This window comes from Prionailurus bengalensis, chromosome A1 (genome assembly GCF_016509475.1).
Source record: "Prionailurus bengalensis isolate Pbe53 chromosome A1, Fcat_Pben_1.1_paternal_pri, whole genome shotgun sequence".
Lineage (NCBI taxonomy): Eukaryota > Metazoa > Chordata > Mammalia > Carnivora > Felidae > Prionailurus > Prionailurus bengalensis.
In genome coordinates, this window is record NC_057343.1 from 203083683 (window position 1) to 203095869 (window position 12187).

At 36.3% G+C, this 12187-nt stretch overlaps 1 protein-coding gene across 1 annotated transcript in view; it reads right to left on the bottom strand.

The window, feature by feature from the left end:
- Positions 1-12187, bottom strand: part of PARP8 (poly(ADP-ribose) polymerase family member 8) — a 180584-nt gene that overhangs the window by 75816 nt on the left and 92581 nt on the right. The window contains 1 exon segment of the mRNA XM_043598792.1: positions 6294-6331. Coding sequence (XP_043454727.1) covers positions 6294-6331 — 38 coding nt within the window.

Below are 12187 nucleotides of genomic sequence, written 5' to 3' on the forward strand. Positions count from 1 at the left end.
CTCAATAGACATAAGGCTTTACTAATAATTCTGGAAGGTGAGAGGAGAGGAATGTGGATTAGATTTGAAACAAAACAGGTTTGCCTCATTACTTTGTTTTAATTACAAATTTTGCCTTGTTTCACTTTCAAGTAGCATTGAGGAGGGTGTGAGATTTTTGTGTTTATCAAGTGGGACCACAGATTAACAAACAGGTTTAATATAAATTTGTTTTAATTACTGTTTCATCACATTGGTTGAGACTTTGACCATTTATCTGGAGTCTCTTCTGTCAATAACCTCATACTCTGAGGTGAAGAGTAAACCCCTCTATTAAAGCCAGTATTTCAATTTCTTAAACCCTCATTCAGAGGGTTACTGATCCAAAGTTATTTGCTACTGAATCAACTCAATTAGTCTTTCCCTGTAGATAATGTATTCCTTGAAGCAAACTTATGGAGAAAAGGAGTATTAAAAATAAAAGTGAGCATTAAAGCAAAAAAGTAATAGCTAACCACCACCTAGAAGGGGAGATCCCCAAAAATCCACAAAGTGCACACAGTATCATGCAGTATCTCAGTGTCATGGACGGGAGCATTTTACTAAATCTTTAAGAGGAAAGTAAATTAGGGCATTCTGTTTATGAAAACAAGGAAGTGAATAACTCAATTTAATGGATCCAATGGCTTAGGTGGTGTTGACACTACAAGGCAGTCAGCTTTGATTCAAGAGAATGTAATTTGAATTGAACGAATGAACACACGTTGCATAATGCTTTAAGACAGGATTATGCAGTCAAACACATCATTTTCTAAGAGTTTTTTTTTTTTTTTTTTTTTTTTTTTTTTTTTACCAGTTTGTATCTTGATTAGTGTTTAGGCATTTGAACACTTTCAATTTCTGTTTCTGGCTAAATTTACCCAAGCCAAAATGTTTTCAGGTTTCATGCCAATATCTATTAAATCATCATTACAACATCATAGGCCCGATCAAAGAGATATATATACCCGAGTGAAAAACAGGAATGTAGGACAGTAGACAAAGCAAATAAAATCTAGACCCAACTACCAACTAGCTATCGATCCCTTTTAACTAACCCATGGTTGCTTTAGTTCTAAAGTGAAGGTCTGCAGATGCTCTTTGAGGATCGTCCCAGCTGTATGAATGAATTCTGTTTTCTCTTTTCGTTGTTCTTTAAATAATCATTTCTAAACCTTCCTCAAACTATTTTGACATCTGTAATAATAAAATCATCTTTGTTTAGACATGAGAAAGTAGGACATAAAAAGGATAAGGAATGCATTTAAGGTAACAGAATGAGTCAGTGACTGAATAGAATGTTTTCAAACTCAAATTCCTTCTCTGGAATTCTCCCACTTGACTCCAGAGGTGCCAATTCCCACCCACCCCCCCGAAAATTCTGAGGACAGCTAGGTTCCTTAACGTGTAAGTTTTGTAGGGACCTATAGATTGTTATTAAAGGCTGTTAACAATGTGACTATTTTCTCTTCCCTGCCCTACCAGACTATGCAAGCCATTACTGGGACTTCCATGGACAACTGGGGCAAGATGGGTAGAGAGCTATGAGAAAGCATCTGTGAAACTATTGTTTCCATTCTATTTCAAAGGCAACATAATTTAAGCCAAGTCATTCCATTATTCATTACTATGTACCTTCAGAAAAATAATACAATTATAATAATAATTATATTGGCTTTGTAATATAATCTGGATATCTCCCCTGAGTGTTATATTATATAATATTTATATACTTCATATCAACCTTCAAACCAATCAACTATTATCCCTATTTTAAAGATGGGGAAGCCAAAGCTAAGAGAAATCAAACAATTTGCCCAAATTATTTAAGTAATTAAGGGGCAGCTGGGTGGCACAGTCAGTTGAGTGTCCAACTTGGGCTCAGGTCTTGATCTCGTGGTTCATGAGTTCGAGCCCCATATCGGCTCTCTACTGTCACGCAGAGCCCCCACTTCAGGTCCTGTCTCCCTCTCTCTGTCTCTCCCCTGCTTTCTTGTTCTCTCTCTCTGTCTCTCAAAAATAAATAAACAAAAAAAATTACACATGGCAAATAAGTGGTAAAACTGTCTGAATTCAAACATCAGTTCTTTGCTATGCTTTTTTAATATTAAAAAGCTGTCACTCAACAATCGCAATATCTTGTAAAACATAAAAAAGGGATGAGAAAATTCACACCCACCAGTAGGTGAGCCTCCTAATTAAAGGTGGGAACTGATGAGAAAAAATTCTGCTGTTCTGTTCCAGTGGAGCCAATTATCTGTGACTTGTAATATATTTGCCTCCAAAAAGCAAAAATCTGTCTACAGTATAAATTCCATAAGGAAGCACAAGTAAACCAGAAGGTTGCTCTATTTCTTCGCTGCATTTAAAAAAGCCCACATATCATTTAACATTGCATTTATGAACATGTTAAAGTATACTTAATGCTCAATAAAGATCTTCTTTGTTCAAACAAAACAAAACTATGACATGAATTTCAATAGGTGGCACAGGTTACTTAATACATTAAAATTATGAAGTGATAAATCTGTTCCTAAGGAAATAAACAAAGTGCCATAATCCTGAATCTAGAGGATTATGCTCATATATTTCCACAGGGCAAAGCAAATTCCAAATTTTCAAAGCTAGATGATGAGCTAATCATTCAACCATATAATCCAGAGAAAGTAGGGAGGGAAAAGACTGAGGAACATTAGCAGAAGGAACTAATGAAGTACTACCAAGATTACTGATAGTAATTACTATCAAGACTTAGAAATTTTCAAAAACAACATAAAAAGCTATCTGTTTGAGTTGATTTTTACAATAAGTAAACTCTGGGGGAGAAAAACCAAAAGGAGAAAAAGACAAGAACAAATGTAAAACAATAGGTACGAGACAGGAGAAATAACCACAAAGAGGCAGATTTTCAGATGTACAGGCCGAATACGATAAAAAACTTTTTGCTACAGAAGTTGGGACATTTCACCAACACAGTGAGCTTTCATGTTTAAAAGTGACTAAGAAACAGAAAAACAAAACAGACAATAATCACGGCAGAAAAATAACAACTGCCCCAGAACCATCCCTGAAGAGATGCCAGGCTCTGAGAGATTTGCTGGCATGTTCTAGCAAATGCCAAAGAATAGCTGCATTTCTTCAGCAATGCCAACTCTTTAACAGCAAAATATATGGCAAGATGCGTACGGTTCTTATGGATCAACATTAAGATGCCTGCTAAACAACCTTGTTGTTCAAAGGAGAAAGCGTACGTGATACCTCAATAGATGTTAAGCAAGAATTTGATCAAGACTTACAACTCATTCTTAAAAAAAAAAAAAAAAAAAGACTTGGTAAAAGGAGAAAACTAGTTTTCTGAAAGTAGATGGAAACACGCTCACTAATTTTGGAAAAGAAGGACAAAGCTGCCAACTTTCACAATCATCATTAAAAATTATTCTGGAAGTTCTAGCAGTGTAATGGCAGAAAAGACACAAGGATGAATACCGGGAAGGGAGAGCAAACGTAATTTGTATGCAATATTAGCTACCTGAGAAATCAAGTGTATTAACTGAACTTTTAATACAAATAAATGTAGATTAAAATTTAATAAAACGGGTAAAATATTGTCATAGTAACACTTTGAATTTTTTTTTAATGTAGTAATACGAAGAACACTCCATAAAAATAATTCCCACTGTTTCTTTCATACAAGTGACAGGAATCAGAACTAAATTACAGACTTGGTTTTACCACCAAACTGCATGTCCTTGGGAAATACTCTTTACCCTCTCTTGACACATTGCTTCAATTATAAATGGTCACGATAGCCTCTGTTCTGCTTAAACACAGACTGGCATTTAGAGTCTATTCTATTATGTGTATGAAAATACTTGGTATACAGTGTACTGGTTACATCAGCCAATTCAAAATTCTACCCCAAAATGCATTAATCTCTCTCACACCAAAACTTGTGTTTTTTACACTCCTTTTATTTTTAGAAATGAAATTATAGTGGAAATTCGCTACAGACTTTTTCCAAGAAGGGAACTTATTTTTAAAAAGCACAAATGATAACTAGTGTTTTAAGTTTCAATTTTTGTATATTGCATTTCCTAAAGGGGCTACCTCCCGCACAGAGAGGAAAAAGCCAATGATACCTCTTGGCCACAAGAGGGAGCTAAACATTTGGCTCCCTTCGTTATTACTAAGGGCATCTTCTGCCCTATTTCCTGTGCTACAGAATAATTCACTTACTGTCTTCAACGTGGCTTTGATTTGTGGCATTACCTCTATCACTCTGACTTCAAGTCCTCTCATGACTGACATCTCTAGGAGCTGCCTCAGATGAGAAGCACAATAATTATAATATTCACAACACTGGAGCTTTTATTTTCCTAACACACTTAGCAAACATTCAGTATCAAAAACATCCTATACCATAAGGGAGAGAGCTGATTACAAAATCTTCTACAAAAAAATTTTTCTTTGTAAATACTTCTTGTGTTCCTTCTTCCAATGAAATCTGTTTAGAACTCTTTTTATACTACTATTAAAAAAAAATAGGCCATCTCTTTAATAATGAATAATTCCCCTTGTAAAACTGTACAAAAGTTTTAAAGACTAATATGCTTAACATATATGGAGATCATAGCAAAATAACTGAAACTGTAGTTTATGACTTACAAAATTATTTTTAAATGTAACATCTTGTCTTATAAAAAGATTAAATGCATGATGCAAACAACCACAAAAAATACTAGCATGAATGGTAAAGAAATAAGTTTTACATCTTCATACTATCTTATGAACTAACCATTTTTAAAAGTACTCAAAGTATGTATCATCAAAATTGCCTATAGCAATCTAGTCATTTTACACACAAAAATATGATCCAAATCATGCAGAGTATGTGAATAAAATGGCTAGATTTGAATAAGAATTGGAATTAGGTTTCTAATTTATGACACCGACAGATCACAACAGTTAGTTTGGTGACCACCTGATTTTATTAAGTCAGAATGCTGGAGTAAAACATATATGAAATACAGGCAGTTAAAATTTGCTATTCTTTGGGGCGCCTGGGTGGCTCAGTCGGTTGAGTGACTGACTTCGGCTCAGGTCATGATCTCACGGTTTGTGAGTTCGAGCCCCGCATCAGGCTCTGTGCCTACAGCTAGGAGCCCGGAGCCTGCTTTGGATTCTGTGTCTCCCTCTCTCTCTGCCCTTCCCCACTCATGCTCTGTCTCTCTCTGTCTCAGAAATAAATAAACATTAAAAAAAAAATTGCTGTTCTTTGCCACAAAATATGATAAACAATAGATGCTTGCATTATACTCTTTTCTCTGAGGTAAAGTAATCAGGTTGTATTTTTTTCTGCATTAAGTCTACAATACTTATGTTCTTATTCAAGATAAAATTACAGATATCACTTGTGAGGAAAATACTAAAGAGAAACATCTTGTTTACGTATCTGAAAATTGTCATGACTAAAATGTTGGCATACACAGCTTGGGCTCTGATGAGATTACATGTGTCTAGAAAACAGGACTGACCATGGCCTAGAAGAAAAACCCTTGTTTGACTGATACAAAAATGGATCTGCAGTGGTCTTACATTCTGTTTTCTAGGGAGAAGTGTTTGTGGGCGTAGTAATATATTTCAAGTAACAGACACTCAGTGAGACTACATAAACAAGATACCTAGCCTAGTCCAGTGGTACAGTCCATAGACTCTGGTCTCCTGGGTTCAAAACCCAGCTCTTCCTCTTACTAGCTGTGTCATCATTCATGAGGAAAAAAGTGATGCTATGGTAACAATGTCATAGGATCATTGTCAGAATTGTTTAATGAGACATATACTTAGAGAAATGAAGACAGGACTATTTTTTGCTATTACTATTATTTTTACCTATTATTTTAGCTGCTATCCTTACCTATTATTTTTACATTATGAGAATTCAAATGATGTTTCAAAGCCAACGGCTGAACCAGTTCAGAGAATCTTCTTTTTTTATTTGCAATGAGAAAAATATATATAGGCTGAAGCCATACATGGGCTCAAGTAAACTATTTTTCATCAGGAAACTATTTTGATTCTGGACTGCATCTCAGGGTAAGACATGTATCTCACAGGCAACCAACAGAATTTTTCTGGATCTTTAAGTCTTCCCCTGCCAACGCTTCACTCCCAGATATATTTATATACATTTTCCATCTCCAAAAGAAAAAAAAAATATTCAAAGAAACCACGACACAAGTATTTGTAATAAAAACAGAAAGAAAAAAAAAGCATACCTGGGTAATCTTCAGATACATGTACTGAATAGGATACACTGTTAAAACAGGAAAAAAGAGAAAAGAAAGGCTCAAGTTACTGCTAAGGAATATATGTTTTTACAAAATAAAAACCTTCATATTACCCATTCATTTTTATAGATGAACAACTAACATCCAAAACAGATTAGAAAGAATATTTTGATTTTTGACATCGGAAACTTACAGAGTTTTAAGATACATTTTCTGTGAGTGTAAATGATTTTTGAAGTATCGTTCTTCCCACAGTGGTACTTTGAGTACAGACAGGTCCTTTTAATCTCAGCAATATCTAATATTCCCTAATCTATGATCACTTGTGTCATCTGCTCAGATTTTATCAAATCACCTTCTTTTAACCCAAAATAAAGTATTATTTCTGTTTGGTACGGCAGTCCAGAATTTAAACATTTGTTTTTGATATTGCTTCTCCACAATCTGCTGTGATTCTGAAACACGTCCTTTCTTCAAAGACTTAACAAAATGATGACAGCGTAACTCATAGTTGTTCATCAGCCAATCTCTCATCGTCACGACATAGAATAACCGAACTATCTCCAGACCTCAGGAGGACTGGGTTGCCTTAAAAACAATTTTTAAATTGCATTTTAACAATTTCACAACTCCTTCCCCAGTAACCCTACTGCCTTCAGGTATTACCTCAATGACACATGGGAAGCTATCACGATTACTTCTCCACTTTCCTCTCTCTATCAGCTAGACTGTGAGTCTCTTGAGGTTAGGGTCCGTGTCTATTTTATTTTTAGCACAGTCCTCTATTTTACTGCATGACACACAGACCATATTCAATATTAGCTTTCTGAAGATTGGTGGAACTGCCACCTGCCAGAGAAAAGTCAAAATTTAGTTTAAGTTCAGCCAAATTAACTGCCTGTTAACACAAATCAATTCTCTTTGAAGGAACAAAAAAAATAGAATCTCTGCAAAGTATCATTTACAAAGTGAATCCTGTAAGATTCAAATTACTTGACATATGAACAAACAGGAAAATCTAACCTATATTCAAGGGAAAGTTTGACCCAAGTGCTGGAATCAGCCCACAATGATGTTAAAAAAGTTATAAGTATGTTTACGGAAGTAAAAATGAAAAATCCAATCCGAAGAAGAAAAAACAGATCATCAGGGTCTTTTGGACACTAGTAAAAGAGCAAACATTTTGTATAACTAAAGTTTCAGGAGGTAAAGAGAGAGAAAATACTGCAGGAAAAAAAAAAGGGGCTGGCAATTTCCCAGTTTGAGTCAAAGACTGTTGTACAGACTAAAGAAGCCCAGAAAACCCCAAACAGGTTACACGCAGAGAAAGCTACATCCAGGTGCACGTGGGCAAACTGCTGAAAACCAAATATAAGGAAACATTTTTAAAAGAGAAAAAACTGACACTATACACATAGGAAAACAATAAGAATCAATGTTTCATAAGAAACTGTAGAGGACAGAGGACAATAGAATCATGAAAAGCTGGGGGAGAACTATGAACCCCGAATTCTACATCCAGGCCACGGATCTTTAAAAATGAAGATAAATTTAAAAACTTACAGATGAAAGAAAATTGTGGACGTCTGTGACAGCAAACCTAAGGCAGAAAAAATCCCAAAGTTCTCCAGGTGAATGATATCAGAAAATCAAATATCCAGAGAGAATGAAGAGTACCAGAAATTGTAAATATAAAAGACTATTTTTCTCTTACTGTTTTAAAAATACATGACTTGTTTAAAGTAAAAATTCTAACACTTCACTGTGGGATTTATGACATATGTAAATGTAATACACATGACAATTATAGCATAATGTCTGGGAGGGGTTAAATGCTCTTATGTAGTTTCAAGGTTCTTCTATCTTATTCAAAATGGGATAATACTAACCCTAAACAATAACTTCTAAGAAAAGTTAAGGATATACACTGTAATCTCTAGAACAACCACAAAACAAAGAAACAAACAAGCAAACAAACAAGCAAACCTTAAAAAACAATAGCAAGGATTGCATTAAATGTGAATGGACTAAAAGGCAAAGCCAGCCAAAATGGATTTAAAAAAACAAGATCCAATTCTATGCTGTCTTTAAGAGATCCACATTAAATATAAAGGCACAGATTCAAAGTAAAGGAGGGAAAAGTTATACCAATGCAAATGGTAAGCGTAAGACTCACATGTTTAAATCAATAATGAAGACTTCAAGACAAAGATACAAAGAGATCATCATAATGATAAAAGGGTCAATTCATCAGGATGAAGGCACAACAATCATAAATGTGTATGCACCTAATAACAGAACTTCAAAATACATGAGGCAAAACTTGACAGAATTAAAAGGAGAAAAGCACAACTCCACAATCACAATTTGAGTAATTGATAGAACTAGACACCCCCCACCCAAATCACTGAAGGCCGAAGATCCGAAATACATTTTAATTACTGTAGAATATCCTTTTCCTTTCAGATACACATGGATGGAACGTTCACCAGAAAAGATCATTCACTGTGCTATAAAACTAGTCTTAGTAAATCTGAATGAATGGATGGTTGTGGTTCACCATAGTCCATATCCTGGGTTTCCTGACTCATCTAGCTCTTATAACTGACTAAGTCATAAGCCCTCAAAGAGCCACTGCCTTTTAGAATTTGTGACTGGACTTTGGGCAATGTGACTATGGCCACAGGCAATGCAACCCCTCCAGGCAAGCCCAAGTCTCCACCAATCAAATCCCTGGCCTGCTGCTTAGTCCCTGTAAAGAGATTAGGCAGAGACAAAAATGAATAAGGAAGTGAGAAGGAAAACAAGATGGTTTGTAATGAGACCAAATACTGATACACGGCTCTTTCATAAAGCATATTTAATTGATCAATGAATTCAAAAAGCATTTCTTGGTAACCTGATAAAAGACAAACACTATGTTAACGTCAACTACGATTTAGGTAGAAAAATCAGGAGATGATTTTGAATGATTAATTCAGGAGGAAACAAAGAATATAAAACAAGGAATATGATAGACATGGGAACTTAAACATTTTAAAGCACAACAGTATTTTTTTCTTCTCATTTTTATATAATTATAGGTTCATATGAAGTTGCACAGATAGTTGAGAGAACTCCTGTAGCCTTCATCCAGGTTACCACATTAATGACATGTTATATACATACAGTACAATATCAAAAGCAGGATATCAACATTAGGTAAGGGGAGTATAGCTCTATGTTATTTTATCACATTTGCATCATGTACCACCACACATCAAGCTACGGAACTATTCGATCATTCAAGGATTTGCCTCGTGCTACCCTCATTAGAGTCAAATCCATCTCCCTTCACCTCAACATCCTTAACCCCAGGCAGCCACTAATCAATTCTCCATCTCTATAATTTTGTCATTTCAAGAACATTATATAAATGGAATCACAGAGTGTGCCATGAAGCACAATAGTATTTTGAGGCCAAATGAGTATTGTGAAAAAAACTGCTATGATTGGCAATATGTAGGATAGACTGAAGAAGAGGGAGACTGGATTCAAAAGCTACCGTAGTGGCAAAATATGAGCAACGATCAGTGGGGAGGTATGTAACGGGGAGGAGAAAACGCAGGAACAAATGGCAGATGTTGGAGCCCAGCCAAGAGACCAGCTTTGGAAATCATGGCCCTGAATCAAATGCCAAGAATTAAAAGATAAAATAACCATGCCAGTGATGCCTCAAACAAGCTGGGGGAAATATACACTATGACCTCAATGAATTTATTTGCCCCACAATTCATCTCCTTAGATAATGAAACTATACTATGTAGAAATGAAATTATTGACGATCAAGGTAACCCTTCATCTGGCAGTACTATGTGACAGAAGACTGGGATCTTGCCAGAGATTATACTCAGTACTAAACTGAATTAATTCCCAACAGCCTACCATCTCAACCAACAACAGTTGGCTCCATTTCTAATCCAAATGAATGTATAAATCCAAAATGAAACCTTAATACGTTCCCATGTCTATCTCTAATCAGGAAGCCTGTTGCAGTCATAGCCACAGAGATCCTGGATACCAGCCTTACTAGCTGAGTGGCATAAGAAAAGTTATTTCAACACGCTCAGATTCAACCTCTTTTCAGTAAAATGGGAGAATCCAGAACTACCATATAAACCTGCTGTGATGATTTAATGGCTTAACAGGTGTGAGGCCCCCAGGACAACGCCAGACACATAGCAGCAGGTGCCGAGTAATTCTAGTCAGCTTCCAGTACAAGCAATGAAAATTTAGAGAAACGAAATTTTACATGAATGAATGTTTTATGGGGGAACTCAATTTACTTGAAATCACAATGTATTCCATTTATCGGAGACCAAAACTAACACTGACGCTTTTACTTTATGGTAGCGTTACCCTCATGATGTTAGGAGACATTTCCATTTTCTTGATCATACCTGATTTTTCAAAGACAAAATAGAAAGCAAAAGCCCAGCAAAATGACTCATCAGCTCCTGTGCTATAGCACTTTCTTGGTAGCACACCAGAAGGAAAATCACCAGGGCTGTAAAATCCAAATCAGTTTCACTCTGTGGCTTACAGAGTTCTTAGGGAAACAATCTAGTACAAGCAGACACGGATGATTAAACTAAAGGACCTAATACACAGGGCCAGAAAAAGAGAAAAAAGGCAAAGAACCAAGCTTAAATAGATATAGGAGTAAGGGTATAATAGTATATGTATAGGCTTACATAGCATGTGCTGCACATGCTAAATACTAAAGCAGCCAAAATTATCATGAGGAAACGAAAGGGGAAGGCGAACAGGAGAAGGAAGAAAACCGTGGAGCAAGCTCTGAATTCTGATTCAGGAAAAAATGGCTTCAAAATTTTAGAATATGTTGAATTACAATTATACCGAGGTGCTTTGCCAGAGAAATTTAAGGTGGTCGTTATGCGGTCAATACTACATGCAACATAAATAAAATGGCGGCTTCCATCCCTTATTCCTCTGAAAGCAACTGTCCCAACTAAAGACCTCTCTCTATTGCCACAAGCCTGTAAGGGAGCTCCTGGGGGAGCCCTCAGATGTGTGTTCACTATCTACCTAATCCTGTATTTTGTTTCTCTATTTGTTTACTCCTGTAATTACAAGCATTCGTAAGGTCATTCTTCTATCTAAACTCACCACTCACTCCATTATCATCCTATTTCTCCTGAAATGCCTGCAAAGAACTAAGAATAGGAGTTTATATCTAGTCCCCAAGTTCACAGATATAAGGAAATTCTTTAAGAACAGTAGGGAGATGATGAAAAGGGCAGTTTTATCATAACAGGGAAGGGAACTCGGGTGTGAAGACAAAATGACTTTAGATTCCGAAGACCTCTCAGAGGTACTGGATTCAGTGGCTGTATTTTAATTGTTGGCCCCATAACATTTCTGATACCTCAAACTCAAGAATCTTGCATCCCGAGCTCATACTTTCTCAACTACACCCGGGGGTTTTGACAGAGCAAGCAAAACCCAGAATCTCACCAGGTCTTTTACCTTACTCTCTAAAACAGTTTCTCTGGGAAGCCAGTCCTTACAGCTCCTTTTCCTCCCAGTTAGATCACTTTTAAAATTTACGTGGAAAAAAGAAAAAAGCAAAATCAGAAACTCACAAAAAACTGCAGCTACTGGCAAGCAACCCTCCATCCTGGCTACAATGCTTACGAGTATAGGCCTCAACTCTGTATGTTCACTTGCAAGACAACAGCTTAGACCTGAGGGTGTATGTTCCCTACCCCACTCACAGACCCACTGCGAGCTCACCAGAAGAAAATTCACTCCAGCACCTGTCTTCCCCAATGTCCCAGTGTTACAGGGTGAAAAAGACACCGCCCAGCTATCCATCTCCT